This window comes from Oncorhynchus kisutch, linkage group LG16, assembly GCF_002021735.2.
Source record: "Oncorhynchus kisutch isolate 150728-3 linkage group LG16, Okis_V2, whole genome shotgun sequence".
NCBI lineage: Eukaryota > Metazoa > Chordata > Actinopteri > Salmoniformes > Salmonidae > Oncorhynchus > Oncorhynchus kisutch.
Window position 1 is genome coordinate 6,324,835 of NC_034189.2, and position 22,500 is coordinate 6,347,334.

At 43.4% G+C, this 22,500-nt stretch overlaps 1 protein-coding gene across 1 annotated transcript in view; it reads left to right on the top strand.

Moving 5' to 3' along the window:
- Nucleotides 1–4,745: 4,745 nt before the first annotated feature.
- Nucleotides 4,746–22,500, top strand: part of dysf (dysferlin, limb girdle muscular dystrophy 2B (autosomal recessive)) — a gene marked incomplete in the record, with an annotated part of 244,093 nt that continues 226,338 nt past the window's right edge. The window contains 1 exon segment of the mRNA XM_031793059.1: nucleotides 4,746–5,029. Within this exon segment, the coding sequence (XP_031648919.1) occupies nucleotides 4,942–5,029 (88 nt within the window).

The window sequence follows — 22,500 nt, forward strand, 5'->3', positions numbered from 1 at the left end:
AGAGCCCCCCCCCCCCCAGTCCATATAGTTATAGATCAGTCCCCTCCCCCCACCCAGTTCAATATAGTTATAGATCAGTCCCCCCCCCCCCCCCCCCCCCCCCAGTCCATATAGTTATAGATCAGTCCCCCCCCCCAGTCCATATAGTTATGATCTTACAGGCTGATCCAGGATCAGCACTCCTCCTCTGAAAGGCTTTGTGATGGGCCCCTATGTGTATCAAAACAGTTTCCTGGTTTGTTTGTGGGTTTGTTTGTGGGGATTTGGATGTTTTAATTTAACTAGAGAAGAGAAGCTTTAGTCTGCAGAGATTTACAAGGAGAAAATAATAAATTTGAGTTTTATTAGAAGTTACATGTTTTTTGGTGTCTGTTGTTGTGATTTGGGAGTGGATAGTCAAGCATTAACACAACACACACACACACACACACACACACACACACACAGATAATGACAATACATTGGTGTCTCAAGGTCAGCAGCACATCACCATTCATTAGTGCATATATATACAGTACCAGTCAAAAGTTTTAGAACACCATCATTCCTGGGTTTTTCTTCATTTTTACTATTTTCTACATTGTAGAATAATCATGAAGACATCAAAACTATGAAATAACACATATGGAGTCATGTAGTAACCAAAAAGTGTTATACAAATCAAAAAGTAATTGAGATTCTTCAAGTAGCCACCCTTTGCCTTGATGACAGCTTTGCACACTCTTGGCATTCTCTCAACCAGCTTCACCTGGAATGCTTTTCTAAAGGAGTTGATATGTCGACCACACTGAGCAATCGGGAGAAGGGCTTTGGTCAGGGAGGTGACCAAGAACCTGATGGTCCCTTTGACAGAGCTCCAGAGTTCTTCTGTTGAGGTGGGAGAACCTTCCAGAAGGACAACCATCTCTGCAGCACTCCACCAATCAGGCCTTTTATGGTAGAGTGGCCAGACGGAAGCCACTCCTCAGTAAAAGGCCCATGACAGCCCGCTTGGAGTTTGCCAAAAGGCACCTAAAGACTCTCAGACCGTGAGAAACAAGATTCTCTGGTCTGATGAAACTGAGATTGAACTCTTTGGCCTAAATGCCAAGCGTCACGTCTGGAGGAACCTGGCACCCTCCCTACGGGATGTAGGAGTGGCTTCAGGACAAGTCTCTGAATGTCCTTGAGTGGCCCAGCCAGACCCGGACTTGAACCTGATCTAACATCTCTAGAGAGACTTGAAAATAGCTGTGCAGCGACGCTCCCCATCCAACCAGACGGCTTGAGAGTATCTGCAGAGAAGAATGGGAGAAACTCCCCAAATACAGGTGTACCAAGCTTGTACCGTCATAACCAAGAAGACTCGAGGCTGTAATCGCTGGTGAAGGTGCTGAAGTACTGAGTGAAGGGTTTGAATACTTATGGAAATGTGATCTTTCAGTTTTTATTAATTTATAAATTAGCAACAATGTCTTGCCCTGTTTTTACGTTGTCATTTGTTATTATTTGTGTCGAACTGCTTTGCGTTATCTTGGCCAGGTCGCAGTTTTAAATGAGAACTTGTTCTCAACTGGCCTACCTGGTTAAATAAAGGTGTTCTCAACTAGCCTACCTGGTTAAATAAAGGTGTTCTCAACTAGCCTACCTGGTTAAATAAAGGTGAAATAAAAATGATGGGGCATTGTGTGTAGATTGATAATAAATAAATACAAATATTAAATTTAGAATAAGGCTGTAACCTAATAAAATGTGGGAAAAGTCATGGGGTCTGAATACTTTCCGAATTAAACTAAGTCAGAAATACATCATTTAATTATTTGACATTTGAGTTTCCCAAAAATGCTACCTAGTCGAATAAGGTGGATATTTAGCGTTTTGCAACAAAACCTGATTATTTGTCTCTGAAATTAAACCCATGTAGTGATAGATTATAACACATATAATTTGTTGTTTTAAAATCTGACAAAATCACCAATCATACTTCTTTTTTCTTCTTCACAATAGCTCATTTACCAATAATGCTTAGTGTTTTGGAATAAAACTCCTATATACAGTTGAATTCGGAGGTTTACATACACCTTAGGCAAATACATTTAAACTCATCACAATTCTTGCCGTTTAATTCTATTAAACATTCCCTGTTTTAGGTCAGTTAGGATCACCATTTTATTTTAAGTGTGAAACGTCATAAATAATAATCAGTGATTTTTTTTTTTTTCAGTTTTTTTTTCTTTCATCACATTCCCAGTGGGTCAGAAGTTTACATACACTCAGTTAGTATTTGGTAGCATTGCCTTTAAATTGTTTAACTTGGGTCAAACGTTTCGGGTAGCCTTCCACAAGCTTCCCACAATAAGTTGGGTGAATTTTGGCCCATTCCTCCTGTCAGAGCTGGTGTAACAGAGTCAGGTTTGTAGGCCTCCTTGCTCGCACACGCTTTTTTCACTTCTGCCAACAAATTTTCTATAGGATTGAGGTCAGGGCTTTGTGCTGGCCACTCCAATACCTTGACTTTGTTGTCCTTAAGCCATTTTGCCACAACTGTGGAAGTATGCTTGGGGTCATTGTCCATTTGAAAGACCCTTTTGCTACCAAAGCTTTAACTTCCTGACTGATGTCTTAAGATGTTGCTTTGATTTATCCACAATTCTCCTGCCTCATGACGCCATCTATTTTGTGAAGTGCACAAGTCCCTCCTGCAGCAAAGCAACCCCACAACATGATGCTGCCACCCTGTGCTTCATATACCTTGCATATGATATTTCACATAGCTGTTAAGTTAGTGGTTTCCTACCATAATAAACTGTTTTCTAAGAGACACAGCTTGTAAAACCTCAGCACAAGTTCCCCGGATGTTTCTGGAATCCTGCTATATTGTGTGTTCCAGATTCCATTCTAAGAATTCTAAGAATGATGGAACTTTGTGAGAGTTCTATGGAAGTTCCATTAAAGCCAGAACACACGGTGTGACCAGGACCTAGCGTGGCTAACTCTCATGCATCGCTGGAAGTTGGATTCAGTTTGTCAGCTCCGATAACCAACCATCACTAGAGAGTCAGCTCAGATAGCCAACCATCACGACAGAGTCCGCTCAGATAGCCAAACATCACTACAGAGTCAGCTCAGATAACCAACCATCACTACGGAGTCCGCTCAGATAGCCAAACATCACTACAGAGTCAGCTCAGATAACCAACCATCACTACGGAGTCCGCTCAGATAACCAACCATCACTACGGAGTCAGCTCAGATAGCCAACCATCACTACAGAGTCAGCTCAGATAGCCAACCATCACTACGGAGTCAGCTCAGATAGCCAACCATCACTACAGAGTCCGCTCAGATAACCAACCATCACTACGGAGTCAACTCAGATAGCCAACCATCACTACGGAGTCAGCTCAGATAGCCAACCATCACTACGGAGTCAGCTCAGATAGCCAACCATCACTACAGTCATGTGACATCACTAAACATTTTCATTGACTCACTGACTTATTTTTAGGAAACTGTCTCCCTCTCATCCCCCTGTTCAGCCTCTCATCCCCCTTTTCAGCCTCTCATCCCCCTGTTCAGCCTCTCATCCCCCTGTCTCCCTCTCATCCCCCTGTCTCCCTCTCATCCCCCTGTTCAGCCTCTCATCCCCCTTTTCAGCCTCTCATCCCCCTTTTCAGCCTCTCATCCCCCTGTTCAGCCTCTCATCCCCCTGTCTCCCTCTCATCCCCCTGTTCAGCCTCTCATCCCCCTGTTCAGACTCTCATCCCCCTGTTCAGACTCTCATCCTCCTGTTCAGCCTCTCATCCCCCTGTTCAGCCTCTCATCCCCCTGTTCAGCCTCTCATCCCCCTGTTCAGACTCTCATCCCCCTGTTCAGACTCTCATCCCCCTGTTCAGACTCTCATCCCCCTGTTCAGCCTCTCATCCCCCTGTTCAGCCTCTCATCCCCCTGTTCAGACTCTCATCCCCCTGTTCAGACTCTCATCCCCCTGTTCAGACTCTCATCCCCCTGTTCAGACTCTCATCCCCCTGTTCAGACTCTCATCCCCCTGTTCAGCCTCTCATCCCCCTGGTCAGACTCTCATCCCCCTGTTCAGACTCTCATCCCCCTGTTCAGACTCTCATCCCCCTGTTCTCTCTGTCTTTGTGTTTCCCTGTCTCCCTCACAGACCGTCCCAGCATGCACATTCTTTCGCTTCTGGTCCCCACACACTGTTGCCCTTTCAAAGAGAATGTGTTGTTACAAAGTGTGTGTGTGTGTGGGCTCCCTAGTGACGCAGCGGTCTAAGGCAACGCATCTCAGTGCTAGAGGCGTCACTACAGACACCCTGGTTCGATTCCAGGCTGTATCCCAACCAGCTGTGATTGGGTGTCCCAGAGGGTGGCGCACAATTGGCCAGGGGTAGAACGTCATTGTGAAATAAGAATTTGTTCTTAACTGACTTGCCTAGTTAAATAAAGGTTAAATAAATTTTAAATACAATATATTTACAGAGACAACATTCAGCCTTTATGTTTTATACACAGATGTCTCTGAGAAGGAGACAAACATTATAATACATATCATTTATTTTACCATTATGCATGTGAGGTGACCAACTTCAACATTGATGTGACTGCCTGTGTGTGTCTCTGCTCGTGAGTGACAGAGAGAGAGTGAGCGTTGGGTCCACTGTCCCTTTAAGAGACTGGCAGCTGGGGATTGGTGTGTGTGTGTGTGTGTGTGTGTGTCTTTCCATAAGTCAGCTGGTTGGTGTGTGTGTGTCAGAGGAGCAGTCCCATACCGTCTCTCTCTCTCTGTGTCTCTCAGTGGACACTGCACAGTAAGGATACTGTCAGGGACTTGGAATACTCTTCCTCTGTTTCTCTCTTACTTCCAGCAGGTTCTGTTCAGTAACGCAGCTAGGTGACTGTGTGTGTGTGTGTGTGTCGGGCCGGGCGGTCAACACAGTGTGTGTGTACGATGCTGCGAGTTTTTATCCTGTGTGCTGAGAGGCTTCATACAGAAGACGATGACGTCAGTGATGCCTACTGCAGAGTCGTCTATGAAGGTAAGAAGGCGGGTGTGTGGGGCACAGCAATGCAACAGGACTGATAGGAGGGGTGTGTGTGTGTGTGTGTGTGTGTGTGTGTCCCTTGCATGCAGTAATGGTATAGGTTCTGGCTGCCAGAAGGGGAGGGGTGTGTGTATGTCCTTTGCATGCAGTAATGGTATAGGTTCTGGCTGCCAGAAGGGGACATTTTACCAGTAGGAGCGTTTCATTTTTCTCTTCCCTTGTTTCTCTTTCTCACTCTAGCTGTCTCTCTACCTCAATATCTCTCCCATGTTCTTCTGCCAGCAGCTGAAGTTATTATTAAAAGTGCACTGCTGGTAATGAATGTGGCACAAGAGTGCTCTGGCGTTTGGTGCAGAGAGAGAGAGCGAGGGAGAGAGACAGAGAGGGAGAGAGACAGAGAGGGAGAGAGACAGAGAGGGAGAGAGACAGAGAGGGAGAGAGACAGAGAGGGAGAGAGACAGAGAGGGAGAGAGACAGAGAGACAGAGAGGGAGAGAGACAGAGAGACAGAGAGGGAGAGAGACAGAGAGACAGAGAGGGAGAGAGACAGAGAGGGAGAGAGACAGAGAGGGAGAGAGGGAGAGAGAGGGGGAGAGAGAGAGAGACAGAGGGAGAGAGACAGATAGAGGAAAGAGAGAATAGAAAAGGGTGTTTGGTGCAGAGGGAAGTTGGGGGGGTATTTTGATTTGGGGAAAACCTTCACACTTAAGATAATCTAGGAAAAAAACAATGCCAAAGTACAAATAGAGAGATAAAGGTTGAGAAAGAGACAAATAGAGGTTTCAGTTTGAGGGAGAGAATAAGGGAGAGGGAGGAGTCAGGTTTCAGTTCGAGGGGGGTTGTCCTGCTGCAGCATGCCATGGTGTTAGTCAGTACCAATACATCATTATAACCTCTGTTTCTCTCTCTCTTTCTCTCTCTTTCTGTCTCTCCCTCTGTCTCTAGTTAATTTTAGAAAGGCACTACCAGTAATGAACATGGCTGCCCAGCATTTAGTGCCAGGTAGAGAGAGAGAGACAGATAGAGGGAGGGGTGAAGATATGTGTATATATACAGTGCCTTGCGAAAGTATTCGGCCCCCTTGAACTTTGCGATCTTTTGCCACATTTCAGGCTTCAAACATAAAGATATAAAACTGTATTTTTTTGTGAAGAATCAACAACAAGTGGGACACAGTCATGAAGTGGAACGACATTTATTGGATATTTCAAACTTTTTTAACAAATCAAAAACTGAAAAATTGGGCGTGCAAAATTATTCAGCCCCTTTACTTTCAGTGCAGCAAACTCTCTCCAGAAGTTCAGTGAGGATCTCTGAATGATCCAATGTTGACCTAAATGACTAATGATGATAAATACAATCCACCTGTGTGTAATCAAGTCTCCGTATAAATGCACCTGCACTGTGATAGTCTCAGAGGTCCGTTAAAAGCGCAGAGAGCATTATGAAGAACAAGGAACACACCAGGCAGGTCCGAGATACTGTTGTGAAGAAGTTTAAAGCCGGATTTGGATACAAAAAGATTTCCCAAGCTTTAAACATCCCAAGGAGCACTGTGCAAGCGATAATATTGAAATGGAAGGAGTATCAGACCACTGCAAATCTACCAAGACCTGGCCGTCCCTCTAAACTTTCAGATCATACAAGGAGAAGACTGATCAGAGATGCAGCCAAGAGGCCCATGATCACTCTGGATGAACTGCAGAGATCTACAGCTGAGGTGGGAGACTCTGTCCATAGGACAACAATCAGTCGTATATTGCACAAATCTGGCCTTTATGGAAGAGTGGCAAGAAGAAAGCCATTTCTTAAAGATATCCATAAAAAGTGTCGTTTAAAGTTTGCCACAAGCCACCTGGGAGACACACCAAACATGTGGAAGAAGGTGCTCTGGTCAGATGAAACCAAAATTGAACTTTTTGGCAACAATGCAAAATGTTATGTTTGGTGTAAAAGCAACACAGCTCATCACCCTGAATATACCATCCCCACTGTCAAACATGGTGCTGGCAGCATCATGGTTTGGGCCTGCTTTTCTTCAGCAGGGACAGGGAAGATGGTTAAAATTGATGGGAAGATGGAGACAAATACAGGACCATTCTGGAAGAAAACCTGATGGAGTCTGCAAAAGACCTGAGACTGGGACGGAGATTTGTCTTCCAACAAGACAATGATCCAAAACATAAAGCAAAATCTACAATGGAATGGTTCAAAAATAAACATATCCAGGTGTTAGAATGGCCAAGACAAAGTCCAGACCTGAATCCAATCGAGAATCTGTGGAAAGAACTGAAAACTGCTGTTCACAAATGCTCTCCATCCAACCTCACTGAGCTCAAGCTTTTTTGCAAGGAGGAATGGGAAAAAATGTCAGTCTCTCGATGTGCAAAACTGATAGAGACATACCCCAAGCGACTTACAGCTGTAATCGCAGCAAAAGGTGGCGCTACAAAGTATTAACTTAAGGGGGCTGAATCATTTTGCACGCCCAATCTTTCAGTTTTTGATTTGTTAAAAAAGTTTTAAATATCCAATAAATGTTGTTCCACTTCATGATTGTGTCCCACTTGTTGTTGATTCTTCACAAAAAAATACAGTTTTATATCTTTATGTTTGAAGCCTGAAATGTGGCAAAAGGTCGCAAAGTTCAAGGGGGCCGAATACTTTCGCAAGGCACTGTATATACAATTGAAGTTGGAAGTTTACATACTTAGGTTGGAGTCATTAAAACTCACTTTTCAACCACTCCACAAATTTCTTGTTAACAAACTATAGTTTTGGCAAGTCGGTTAGGACACCTACTTTGTGCATGACACAAGTAATTTTTCCAAAAATTGTTTATAGACAGATTATTTCACTTATAATTGACTGTATCACAATTCCAGTGGGTCAGAAGTTTACATACACTAAGTTGACTGTGCCTTTAAACAGCTTGTTAAATTCCAGAAAATGATGTAATGGCTTTAGAAGCTTCTAATAGGCTAATTGATATCATTTGAGTCAATTGGAGATGTACCTGTGGATGTTTTTCAAGGCCTACCTTCAAACTCAGTGCCTCTTTGCTTGACATCATGGGAAAATCAAAAGAAATCAGCCCAGACATCAGGAAAAAAATTGTAGACCTCCACAAATCTGGTTCATCCTTGGGAGCAATTTTCAAATGCCTGAAGGTACCACGTTCATCTGTACAAACAATAGTACGCAAGTATAAACACCATGGGACCACGCAGCCGTCATACCGCTCAGGAAGGAGACGTGTTTTGTCTCCTAGAGATTAACGTATTTTGGTGCGGAAAGTGCAAATCAATCTCAGAACAACAGCAAAGGACCTTGTGGAGATGCTGGAGGAAACAGGTACAAAAGTTTCTATATCCACAGTAAAACGAGTCCTATTTCTGACAACCTCAAATGCAATAGGTCAGAGCGTGACAAGGTGATGTTCTTGTCTAGAATTTCTATGTTGGTGTGAGTATGGTTCCCAAATGGAGCTGGTGATCGCTGCCTCTAATTGGGGATCATACTTAGTGTGGTCCTTTTCCCACCTGTGTTTGTGGGTTTAGTTTTGGTTTAGTGCCTATGTGCGCTACGAAATTCACATAAATTTAATCTTTGTTGTTTTTTGGAAGTTCACTTGAATAAATATGTGGAATGTGTATATATATATATATATAGAGAGAGAGAGAGGTAAATATGTATGTATGTATATGTGTATATATAAATATTTAAATATATATAAATACTTTTTTGCTCCACTATGTGTGTGTGTGTATATATATATATATATATACACACAGTGGAGCAAAAAAGTATTTAGTCAGCCACCAATTGTGCAAGTTCTCCCACTTAAAAAGATGAGAGAGGCCTGTAATTTTCATCATAGGTACACTTCAACTATGACAGACAAAATCCAGAAAATCACATTGCAGGATTTTTAATGAATTTATTAGCAAATTATGGTAGAAAATAAGTATTTGGTCACCTACAAACAAGCAAGATTTCTGGCTCTCACAGACCTGTAACTTCTTCTTTAAGAGGCTCCTCTGTCCTCCACTCATTACCTGTATTAATGGCACCTGTTTGAACTTGTTATCAGTATAAAAGACACCTGTCCACAACCTCAAACAGTCACACTCCAAACTCCACTATGGCCAAGACCAAAGAGCTGTCAAAGGACACCAGAAACAAAATTGTAGACCTGCACCAGGCTGGGAAGACTGAATCTGCAATGGGTAAGCAGCTTGGTTTGAAGAAATCAACTGTGGGAGCAATTATTAGGAAATGGAAGACATACAAGACCACTGATGATCTCCCTCGATCTGAGGCTCCACGCAAGATCTCACCCCGTGGGGTCAAAATGATCACAAGAACGGTGAGCAAAAATCCCAGAACCACACGGTGGGACCTAGTGAATGACCCGCAGAGAGCTGGGACCAAAGTAACAAAGCCTACCATCAGTAACACACTACGCCGCCAGGAACTCAAATCCTGCAGTGCCAGACGTGTCCCCCTGCTTAAGCCAGTACATGTCCAGGCCCGTCTGAAGTTTGCTAGAGAGCATTTGGATGATCCAGAAGAAGATTGGGAGAATGTCATATGGTCAGATGAAACCAAAATATAACTTTTTGGTAAAAACTCAACTCGTCGTGTTTGGAGGACAAAGAATGCTGAGTTGCATCCAAAGAACACCATACCTACTGTGAAGCATGGGGTGGAAACATCATGCTTTGGGGCTGTTATTCTGCAACGGGACCAGGACGACTGATCCGTGTAAAGGAAAGAATGAATGGGGCCATGTATCGTGAGATTTTGAGTGAAAACCTCCTTCCATCAGCAAGGGCATTGAATATGAAACGTGGCTGGGTCTTTCAGCATGACAATGATCCCAAACACATCGCCCGGGCAACGAAGGAGTGGCTTCGTAAGACGCATTTCAAGGTCCTGCAGTGGCCCAGCCAGTCTCCAGATCTCAACCCCATAGAAAATCTTTGGAGAGAGTTGAAAGTCCATGTTGTCCAGCAACAGCCACAAAACATCACTGCTCTAGAGGAGATCTGCATGGAGGAATGGGCCAAAATACCAGCAACAGTGTGTGAAAACCTTGTGAAGACTTACAGAAAACATTTGACCTCTGTCATTGCCAACAAAGGTATTAAGATAAACTTTTGTTCTTGACCAAATACTTATTTTCCACCATAATTTGCAGATAAATTCATTAAAAATCCTACAATGTGATTTTTTGGATTTTTTTCCCAAATTTTGTCTGTCATAGTTGAAGTGTACATATGATGAACATTATAGGCCTCTCTCATCTTTTTAAGTGGGAGAACTTGTACAATTGGTGGCTGACTAAATACTTTATTGCCGCACTGTATATAAAGAGAGAGATGTAAAGATGCAAAGAGAGAGAGATGTAAAGATATATATGTATATACACTGCTCAAAAAAATAAAGGGAACACTTAAACAACACAATGTAACTCCAAGTCAATCACACTTCTGTGAAATCAAACTGTCCACTTAGGAAGCAACACTGATTTACAATACATTTCACATGCTGTTGTGCAAATGGAATAGACAACAGGTGGAAATTATAGGCAATTAGCAAGACACCCCCAATAAAGGAATGGTTCTGCAGGTGGTGACGACAGACCACTTCTCAGTTCCTATGCTTCCTGGCTGATGTTTTGGTCACTTTTGAATGCTGGCGGTGCTTTCACTCTAGTGGTAGCATGAGACGGACCCACACAAGTGGCTCAGGTAGTACAGCTCATCCAGGATAGCACTACAGGTGGGGGTTGTGCTTACAGCCCAACACCATGCAGGACGTTTGGCATTTGCCAGAGAACACCAAGATTGGCAAATTTGCCACTGGCGCCCTGTGCTCTTCACAGATGAAAGCAGGTTCACACTGAGCACATGTGACAGACGTGACAGAGTCTGGAGACGCCGTGGAGAACGTTCTGCTGCCTGAAACATCCTTCAGCATGACCGGTTTGGCGGTGGGTCAGTCATGGTGTGGGGTGGCATTTCTTTGGGGGGCCGCACAGCCCTCCATGTGCTCGCCAGAGTTAGCCTGATGAGATCCTCAGACCCCTTGTGAGACCATATGCTGGTGCGGTTGACCCTGGGTTCCTCCTAATGCAAGACAATACTAGACCTCATGTGGCTGGAGTGTGTCAGCAGTTCCTGCAAGAGGAAGACATTGATGCTATAGACTGGCCCGCCCGTTCCCCAGACCTGAATCCAATTGAGCACATCTGGGACATCATGTCTCGCTCCATCCACCAACATTGCACCACAGTCTGTCCAGGAGTTGGCGGATGCTTTAGTCCAGGTCTGGGAGGAGATCCCTCATACAGGCACATGGTCATACAGGCACATGGAGGTCATACAGGCACATGGAGGCCACACACACTACTGAGCCTCATTTTGACTTGTTTTAAGGACATTAGATCAAAGTTGGATCAGCCTGTAGTGTGGTTTTCCACTTTAATTTTGAGTGTGACTCCAAATCCAGACCTCCATGGGTTGATAAATTTGATTTCCATTGATGATTTTTGTGTGATTGTTGTTGTCAGCACATTCAACTATGTAAAGAAACAAGTATTTAATAAGAAAAAAGTATTTAATAAGAATATTTCATTCATTCAGATCTAGGATGTGTTATTTTAGTGTTCCCTTTATTTTTTTGAGCAGTGTATATATATATATATATATATATATATATGAGAGAGAGAGAGGTGAAGATATATATGTATATATATAGAGAGGGGTAAAGACAGAGAGAGTAGTTCAGTTTCAGTTTGTGCCCTTTATACCAAGAAACACTTACCTTGATGAAGCCCTCAACCTATAGAAACACCTTGATGAAGCCCTCAACCTATAGAAACACCTTGATGAAGCCCTCAACCTATAGAAACACCTTGATGAAGCCCTCAACCTATAGAAACACCTTGATGAAGCCCTCAACCTCAAGAAACACCTTGATGAAGCCCTCAACCTATAGAAACACCTTGATGAAGCCCTCAACCTATAGAAACACTTACCTTGATGAAGCCCTCAACCTATAGAAACACTTACCTTGATGAAGCCCTCAACCTATAGAAACACCATGATGAAGCCCTCAACCTATAGAAACACCATGATGAAGCCCTCAACCTATAGAAACACCTTGATGAAGCCCTCAACCTATAGAAACACCTTGATGAAGCCCTCAACCTATAGAAACATTTACCTTGATGAAGTCCTCAACCTATAGAAACACTTACCTTGATGAAGCCCTCAACCTATAGAAACACCTTGAAGCCCTCAACCTATAGAAACACCTTGATGAAGCCCTCAACCTAAAGAAACACCTTGATGAAGCCCTCAACCTATAGAAACACCTTGATGAAGCCCTCAACCTATAGAAACACTTACCTTGATGAAGCCCTCAACCTATAGAAACACCATGATGAAGCCCTCAACCTATAGAAACACCTTGATGAAGCCCTCAACCTATAGAAACACCTTGATGAAGCCCTCAACCTAAAGAAACACTTACCTTGATGAAGCCCTCAACCTATAGAAACACCTTGATGAAGCCCTCAACCTAAAGAAACACCTTGATGAAGCCCTCAACCTATAGAAACACCTTGATGAAGCCCTCAACCTATAGAAACACCTTGATGAAGCCCTCAACCTATAGAAACACCTTGATGAAGCCCTCAACCCAAAGAAACACCTTGATGAAGCCCTCAACCCAAAGAAACACCTTGATGAAGCCCTCAACCTATAGAAACACCTTGATGAAGCCCTCAACCTATAGAAACACCTTGATGAAGCCCTCAACCTACAGAAAAGGAAAATATGATTTATTCTGGAACAAAGTTACATGTTCCTCAGTACACAAACATGCACACAATATAACGAGCCATACCGTGGTGTTGGGCCCAGTCACAATACAACGAGCCATACCGTGGTGTTGGGCCCAGTCACAATATAACGAGCCATACCGTGGTGTTGGGCCCAGTCACAATATAACGAGCCATACCGTGGTGTTGGGCCCAGTCACAATACAACGAGCCATACCGTGGTGTTGGGCCCAGTCACAATATAACAAGCCATACCGTGGTGTTGGGCCCAGTCACAATATAACGAGCCATACCATGGTGTTGGTCCCAGTCATAATATAACGAGCCATACCGTGGTGTTGGGCGCAGTCATAATATAACGAGCCATACCGTGGTGTTGGGCCCAGTCACAATATAACGAGCCATACCATGGTGTTGGGCCCAGTCACAATATAACGAGCCATACCGTGGTGTTGGGCCCAGTCACAATATAACGAGCCATACCGTGGTGTTGGGCCCAGTCACAATATAACGAGCCATACCATGGTGTTGGGCCCAGTCACAATATAACGAGCCATACCACTGTGATGTTGGACCCAGTCACAATATAACGAGCCATACCACTGTGATGTTGGACCCAGTCACAATATAACGAGCCATACCGTGGTGTTGGGCCCAGTCACAATATAACGAGCCATACCGTGGTGTTGGGCCCAGTCACAATATAACGAGCCATACCGTGGTGTTGGGCCCAGTCACAATATAACGAGCCATACCGTGGTGTTGGGCCCAGTCACAATATAACGAGCCATACCGTGGTGTTGGGCCCAGTCACAATATAACGAGCCATACCATGGTGTTGGGCCCAGTCACAATATAACGAGCCATACCGTTGTGTTGGACCCAGTCACAATATAACGAGCCATACCGTGGTGTTGGACCCAGTCACAATATAACGAGCCATACCACTGTGATGTTGGACCCAGTCACAATATAACGAGCCATACCGTGGTGTTGGGCCCAGTCACAATATAACGAGCCATACCGTTGTGTTGGACCCAGTCACAATATAACGAGCCATACCGTGGTGTTGGGCCCAGTCACAATATAACGAGCCATACCATGGTGTTGGGCCCAGCCACAATATAACGAGCCATACCGTTGTGTTGGACCCAGTCACAATATAACGAGCCATACCGTGGTGTTGGGCCCAGTCACAATATAACGAGCCATACCGTGGTGTTGGGCCCAGTCACAATATAACGAGCCATACCGTGGTGTTGGGCCCAGTCAGGTCTTTAACACATTCAACCACACTGAAAGATCAGCCACAAAATGATGTCACCATGGTAACAGGTTGTAATCAAGCCCTGGTCTCCATGGGAACAGAGGAGGAACACCTGGTTTCAGTTGTCTCAGGTTGGACTAGTCCAAACCATCTTGGTTCTGACACACACGCGTGCGTGAAAGCTTTGCACTTCCATCAACCCATGTAAATAGCTCTCACATCCTACAGTAACTAGTGGATGATACCAAAACCTTCATAAATGAAGAGAACGATAATAACCCATTTATTTACCCTTAATGTGGTGTCCTGTAATACTTAATTTAACATCAGACTCATTTAGTCGTTCATACCACATCCATGAAGACTCTATACTGCACGACGGTGTACTTAATTTAAAGTCAGACTAATTTAGTAATCCATAAAGATGAAATGATTTAAATACAAATGTATTAACGAATAGGGAATTTTCACTAACAGCTAAAACAAATAAACATTAAAGATTTATTGTTTTTTGTTTTACCTCTCTTCCAAAAGGTTGGCTGGACTTTGATTAAAAAAACAGTAGATATCTACTGTATTCCTTTTGTTTTTGTTTACAAAAACAAGTAGTTGCTCAACTTCATAAACTTCTGTCTTATCTAACTTTGCTGTTGAAGTCTAGACTCCGACTTGTCTAACCTCCTCAAAGGATTGGTTAACTCTTGAGGTTCCTAGGGTCTCCACTGAGCTTGGTAACTCTGCTTTTAGTTTAAATACACGGTATTGCTGGTAGAGTGGCCAGATGGGGAAAAACAATACAATGTTTTTTGTTTGAGGAGAGTGCACAACACAGCACATGGTTTTATCACAGCAGATGGTTTGCCATCCTTCAGCACAACGTCACCCTTTATAACACAGTGACATAGTGGGTTATGCCACATTTACAAACCCTTTTAAAAGAATGACATACATTTATAGATACTTTGTAACACTTATGTAGTGCTTATGAAGACACTATGAAGGCTCTATGAAGACACTATGAAGCCACTATGAAGGCTCTATGAAGGCTCTATGAAGCCACTATGAAGGCTCTATGAAGGCTCTATGAAGGCTCTATGAAGGCTCTATGAAGGCTCTATGAAGCCGCTATAAGCTGAATGACATTTAAAGCGGGACTGTGTCAATTTAAATCATAATGATGACCTGGTATCGACGATAACACCACGGCATGCTGCAGCTGGACAACCCCCCTCACAAACTGAAACCTGACTCCTCTTCCTCTCTCTCTCTCTCCCTTATTCTCTCCCTCAAATTGAAACCAGACTCCTCTTCCTCTCTCTCTCTCTCCCTTATTCTCTCCCTCAAATTGAAACCAGACTCCTCTTCCTCTCTCTCTCCCTTATTCTCTCTCTCTCTCTCTCTCCCTTATTCTCTCTCTCTCCCTTATTCTCTCCCTCAAATTGAAACCAGACTCCTCTTCCTCTCTCTCTCCCTTATTCTCTCTCTCTCTCTCTCCCTTATTCTCTCTCTCTCCCTTATTCTCTCCCTCAAACTGAAACCAGACTCCTCTTCCTCTCTCTCTCCCTTATTCTCTCTCTCTCTCTCTCCCTTATTCTCTCTCTCTCCCGTATTCTCTCCCTCAAACTGAAACCTGACTCCTCTTCCTCTCTCTCTCTCTCTCCCTTATTCTCTCCCTCAAACTGAAACCAGACTTCTCTTCCTCTCTCTCTCTCTCCCTTATTCTCTCCCTCAAACTGAAACAAGATTCCTCTTCCTCTCTCTCCCCTATTCTCTCCCTCAAACTGAAACCAAACTCCTCTTCCTCTCTCTCCCTTATTATCTCTGTCAAACTGAAACCTGACTCCTCTTCCTCTGTCTCTCTCTCCCTTATCTCCCTCAAACTGAATCCACACTTCTCTTCCTCTCTCTCTCTCTCCCTTATTCTCTCCCTCAAACTGAAACAAGATTCCTCTTCCTCTCTCTCCCCTATTCTCTCCCTCAAACTGAAACCAAACTCCTCTTCCTCATTATCTCTGTCAAACTGAAACCTGACTCCTCTTCCTCTGTCTCTCTCCCTTATCTCCCTCAAACTGAAACCAGACTTCTCTTCCTCTCTCTCCCTTATTCTCTCCCTCAAACTGAAACCAGACTTCTCTTCCTCTCTCTCTCTCTCCCTTATTCTCTCCCTCAAACTGAAACAAGATTCCTCTTCCTCTCTCTCCCCTATTCTCTCCCTCAAACTGAAACCAAACTCCTCTTCCTCTCTCTCCCTTATTATCTCTGTCAAACTGAAACCTGACTCCTCTTCCTCTGTCTCTCTCTCCCTTATTATCTCCCTCAAACTGAAACCAGACTTCTCTTCCTCTCTCTCTCTCTCTCCCTTATTCTCTCCCTCAAACTGAAACCTCTCTCTCTCTCTCTCAACCTTTTATCTCTCTCTTTGTACTTTGACATGGTTATTTTTGTAGATAACCTGAAGTCTGCTGATGAAGGTTTCCTCCCAAATCTTTAACAGTCTGGTAAAATAGTCAACTTTAATCTCCATGTGAATGATACTGTTACGTTTGCTATTGCCCAGACTGCTGACCTGGCTGTGTCACAACTACACTCTGATTGTACAGCAAAGCAGGAAGCTGATTTAAAACGGCTGAAGAGAAGTAGCAGCTTCACTTTGATAAAAAAGGTTAAATTAATCATCTGTTTCTTACTGAATGACGCAATCTGTTTTTTTTGTGTGGAAAATTATTATTTCACCTTTATTTAACCAGGTAGGCTAGTTGAGAACACCTTTATTTAACCAGTTAGGCCAGTAGAGAACACCTTTATTTAACCAGGTAGGCTAGTTGAGAACACCTTTATTTAACCAGTTAGGCCAGTAGAGAACACCTTTATTTAACCAGGTAGGCTAGTTGAGAACACCTTTATTTAACCAGTTAGGCCAGTAGAGAACACCTTTATTTAACCAGGTAGGCTAGTTGAGAACACCTTTATTTAACCAGGTAGGCCAGTTGAGAACCCCTTTATTTAACCAGGTTGGCCAGTTGAGAACACCTTTATTTAACCAGGTAGGCCAGTTGAGAACACCTTTATTTAACCAGGTTGGCCAGTTGAGAACACCTTTATTTAACCAGGTAGGCTAGTTGAGAACACCTTTATTTAACCAGTTAGGCCAGTAGAGAACACCTTTATTTAACCAGGTAGGCTAGTTGAGAACACCTTTATTTAACCAGGTTGGCCAGTAGAGAACACCTTTATTTAACCAGGTTGGCTAGTTGAGAACACCTTTATTTAACCAGGTTGGCCAGTAGAGAACACCTTTATTTAACCAGGTTGGCCAGTTGAGAACACCTTTATTTAACCAGGTAGGCCAGTTGAGAACCCCTTTATTTAACCAGGTTGGCCAGTTGAGAACACCTTTATTTAACCAGGTAGGCCAGTTGAGAACACCTTTATTTAACCAGGTTGGCCAGTTGAGAACACCTTTATTTAACCAGGTAGGCTAGTTGAGAACACCTTTATTTAACCAGGTAGGCTAGTTGAGAACACCTTTATTTAACCAGGTAGGCTAGTTGAGAACACCTTTATTTAACCAGGTAGGCTAGTAGAGAACACCTTTATTTAACCAGGTAGGCTAGTTGAGAACACCTTTATTTAACCAGGTAGGCTAGTAGAGAACACCTTTATTTAACCAGGTAGGCTAGTTGAGAACACCTTTATTTAACCAGGTAGGCTAGTTGAGAACACCTTTATTTAACCAGGTTGGCAAGTTGAGAACAAGTTCTCATTTACAATTGCGACCTGGCCAAGATAAAGCAAAGCAGTTCGACACAAACAACAACACAGAGTTACACATGGAGTAAAACAAACATACAGTCAATAATACAGTAGAAACAAGTGTATATACGATGTGAGCAAATGAGGTGAGAAGGGAGGTAAAGGCAAAAAAAAGGCCATGGTGGCAAAGTAAATATAATATAGCAAGTAAAACACTGGAATGGTAGATTTGCAATGGAAGAATGTGCAAGTAGAGATACTGGGGTGCAAAGGAGTAAGATAGAGTTCCTGTGTGGAGATGGGAGAACCTTCCAGAAGGACAACCATCTCTGCAGCACTCCACCAATCAGGCCTTTATTGTGGAGTGGCCAGACGGAAGCCACTCCTCAGTAAAAGGCACATGACAGCCAGCTTGGAGTTTGCCAGAAGGCACCTAAAGACTCTCAGACCATGAGAAACAAGATTCTCTGGTCTGATGAAACCAAGATTGAACTATTTGGCCTGAATGCCAATCGGCAGAAACCTGGCACCATCCCTACGGTGGTGGCACACATCATGCTGTGGGGATGTTTTTCAGCAGTAGGGACTGGGAGACTAGTCAGGATCGAGGCAAAGATGAATGGAGCAAAGTACAGAGAGATCCTTGATGAAAACCTGTTCCAGTGCACTCCGGACCTTACAGTGGGGCAAAGGTTCACCTTCCAACAGGACAACGACCCTAAGCACACAGCCAAGACAAGGCGGGAGTGGCTTCAGGACAAGTCTCTGAATGTCCTTGAGTGGCCCAACCAGAGCCCGGACTTGAACCCGTTTGAACATCTCTGGAGACCTGAAAATAGCTGTGCAGCAACGCTCCCCATCCAACCAGACAGAGCTTGAGAGGATCTGCAGAGAAGAATGGGAGAAACTCTCCAAATACAGGTGTTGTGCCAAGCTTGTAGCTTCATACCCAAGAATACATGATTCTGTAATTGCTGCCAAAGGTGATTCAACACAGTACTGAGTGAAGGGTCTCTACTTAGGTAAATGGGATATTAAAAAAAAATTTTTTTTGCAAAAGTGTCAAACTTTTTTTTGCTTTGTCATTATGGGCTATTGTGTGTAGAATGATGAGGGGGGAAAAACACAATTGATTCTGTTTTAGAATATGACTAACGTAACAAAATGAGTCAAAAGTCAAGGGGTCTGAATACCTGAGAGAGAGAGAGAGGTTTCAGTTTGAGGGAGAGAATAAGGGAGGGAGAGAGAGGTTTCAGTTTGAGGGAGAGAATAAGGGAGGGAGAGAGAGGTTTCAGTTTGAGGGAGAGAATAAGGGAGGGAGAGAGAGGTTTCAGTTTGAGGGAGAGAATAAGGGAGGGAGAGAGAGGTTTCAGTTTGAGGGAGAGAATAAGGGAGGGAGAGAGAGGTTTCAGTTTGAGGGAGAGAATAAGGGAGGGAGAGAGAGGTTTCAGTTTGAGGGAGAGAATAAGGGAGGGAGAGAGAGGTTTCAGTTTGAGGGAGAGAATAAGGGAGGGAGAGAGAGGTTTCAGTTTGAGGGAGAGAATAGGGGAGAGAGAGAGGTTTCAGTTTGAGGGAGAGAATAAGGGAGGGAGAGAGAGAGGTTTCAGTTTGAGGGAGAGAATAAGGGAGGGAGAGAGTGGTTTCAGTTTGAGGGAGAGAATAAGGGAGAGAGAGAGAGGTTTCAGTTTGAGGGAGAGAATAAGGGAGGGAGAGAGAGGTTTCAGTTTGAGGGAGAGAATAAGGGAGGGAGAGAGGTTTCAGTTTGAGGGAGAGAATAGGGGAGAGAGAGAGGTTTCAGTTTGAGGGAGAGAATAAGGGAGGGAGAGAGAGGTTTCAGTTTGAGGGAGAGAATAAGGGAGGGAGAGAGTGGTTTCAGTTTGAGGGAGAGAATAAGGGAGAGAGAGAGAGGTTTCAGTTTGAGGGAGAGAATAAGGGAGGGAGAGAGAGGTTTCAGTTTGAGGGAGAGAATAAGGGAGGGAGAGAGAGGTTTCAGTTTGAGGGAGAGAATAAGGGAGGGAGAGAGAGGTTTCAGTTTGAGGGAGAGAATAAGGGAGGGAGAGAGAGGTTTCAGTTTGAGGGAGAGAATAAGGGAGGTAGAGAGATGTTTGAGGGAGAGAATAAGGGAGGGAGAGAGAGGTTTCAGTTTGAGGGAGAGAATAAGGGAGGGAGAGAGAGGTTTGAGGGAGAGAATGAGGGAGGGAGAGAGAGGTTTCAGTTTGAGGGAGAGAATGAGGGAGGGAGAGAGAGGTTTCAGTTTGAGGGAGAGAATAAGGGAGGGAGAGAGAGGTTTGAGGGAGAGAATAAGGGAGGGTGAGGGAGGAAGAGGAGTCAGGTTTCAGTTTGTGAGGGGGGGGGGGGGGTTGTCCTGCTGCAACAGGTGTTATCGTTGGTACCAGTACATCATTTTGGGATGGTGACTCAGTAAAATAAAAACATAATTGAGGTGAGAGATGAGGAAGTGCTTAAGTCCCTTATTTTTCTGTTTTTTTGAGTCACACAATCTTGACAGAGATCAGGAAACGATGCCAGACTGACTGTATCTCTCTCATCTCTAAAATTAATATTCTGTGGTTTCTACATATACTGACAGGTTTAACTAAACTAACTACAGACTAAAAATAACACTGGCTGATATACAAAACAGACAGATTTACTAAATGGTGCACCTGTATTTTCCAAAGGGATTAAGCATTGAGGGCAGAAGAAAAAGTTAAAATAAGAATTGTAAATGACTCATGTTTAATTTTAATTTTTATTTTTTTTTCATGCCGAAAAAACAGGTACAACCTTTTCCTCTCTTTAGGGACCTGGGCTGAAGTCCCTCCAATAGACCAGTATAGGTTGAAGAGAGGTTCTGTGTTCCTCTCTTTAGGGACCTGGGCTGAAGTCCCTCCAATAGACCAGTATAGGTTAAAGAGAGGTTCTGTGTTCCTCTCTTTAGGGACCTGAAGTCCCTCCAATAGACCAGTATAGGTTGAAGAGAGGTTCTGTGTTCCTCTCTTTAGGGACCTGGGCTGAAGTCCCTCCAATAGACCAGTATAGGTTAAAGAGAGGTTCTGTGTTCCTCTCTTTAGGGACCTGAAGTCCCTCCAATAGACCAGTATAGGTTGAAGAGAGGTTCTGTGTTCCTCTCTTTAGGGACCTGGGCTGAAGTCCCTCCAATAGACCAGTATAGGTTAAAGAGAGGTTCTGTGTTCCTCTCTTTAGGGACCTGAAGTCCCTCCAATAGACCAGTATAGGTTGAAGAGAGGTTCTGTGTTCCTCTCTTTAGGGACCTGAAGTCCCTCCAATAGACCAGTATAGGTTGAAGAGAGGTTCTGGCTTTTGCAGAACCACCTGAGGAACTTAAAGGATTTTGATGGAAGGTCAATCGTACTGTAATAGTTGATGACAAAGAGATCTCATACCCAAGAAGACACAAGGCTGTAATCGCTGCCAAAGATGCTTCAACAAAGTACTGAGTACTTATGGAAATGTTTATTTTTATAATTATAAATAAAAAATAAACCGTTTTTGCATTTTCATTATGGGGTATTGTGATGTCATTATGGGGTATTGTGATGTCATTATGGGGTATTGTGATGTCATTATGGGGTATTGTGATGTCATTATGGGGTATTGTGATGTCATTATGGGGTATTGTGATGTCATTATGGGGTATTGTGATGTCATTATGGGGTATTGTGTGTAGATTGATGAGAGGAAAAACAATAATAAGTCTGTAAAGTAACAAAATCTGGGAAAAGTCACAGGAATACTTTGCGAAGGCGATGTAGATGTTTTTGAAACGTCACAACCATATCAAAATGAATATTTATCTGCTGAAACACGTTCTATTGGAGAACCATCTAATGAGTGAACACGCAGTCTATCTTAAACATTCTTACGAGAGTTTCAAAACAACACGAATGTAGTTTTTTTGTGTATGAAGTACAAGTGTTATGTCAGCAAAGGATTCCTGCAGAGATATAAACATCTGAGTTTTGACACAGATCAACAGTCTGGACGGAATGGTACTGTCTACATAGAGATGAAGTTTACCATTTTAAATAGACTAGTGGTGTTTATATAAATAGTGCAGAGAACAGGTCCCAGAACCGACCCATGTGGGGTCTCTCCTGTCTCTGTCTCTCTCTCTCTCTGTCTATCTCTCTGTCTCTCTCTCTCTCTCTCTCTGTCTCTCTCTCTCTCTGTCACTCCTCTCTCTCTCTTCTCTCCCCTCTCTCTCTCTTCTCTCCCCTCTCTCTCTCTCTCCTCTCTCTCTCTCTCTCTCTCTCTCTCTCTCTCTGTCTGTCTGTCCCTGTCTCTCCCCTCTCTCTCTCTCTCTCCCCGTCTCTCTCTCTCAATTCAATTGAATTCAATTCAAGGGCTTTATTGGCATGGGAAACATGTGTTAACATTGCCAAAGCAAGTGAGGTAGACAACATACAAAGTGGATATATAAAGTGAAAAACAACAAAAATTGACAGTAAACATTACACATACAGAAGTTTCAAAACAGTAAAGACATAACAAATGTCTATGACTGATTCAAGTATTTTTAGCCAAATCCTAATTGGTATGTTGAAATGTATGTTTCTTTTGATGGCATAGA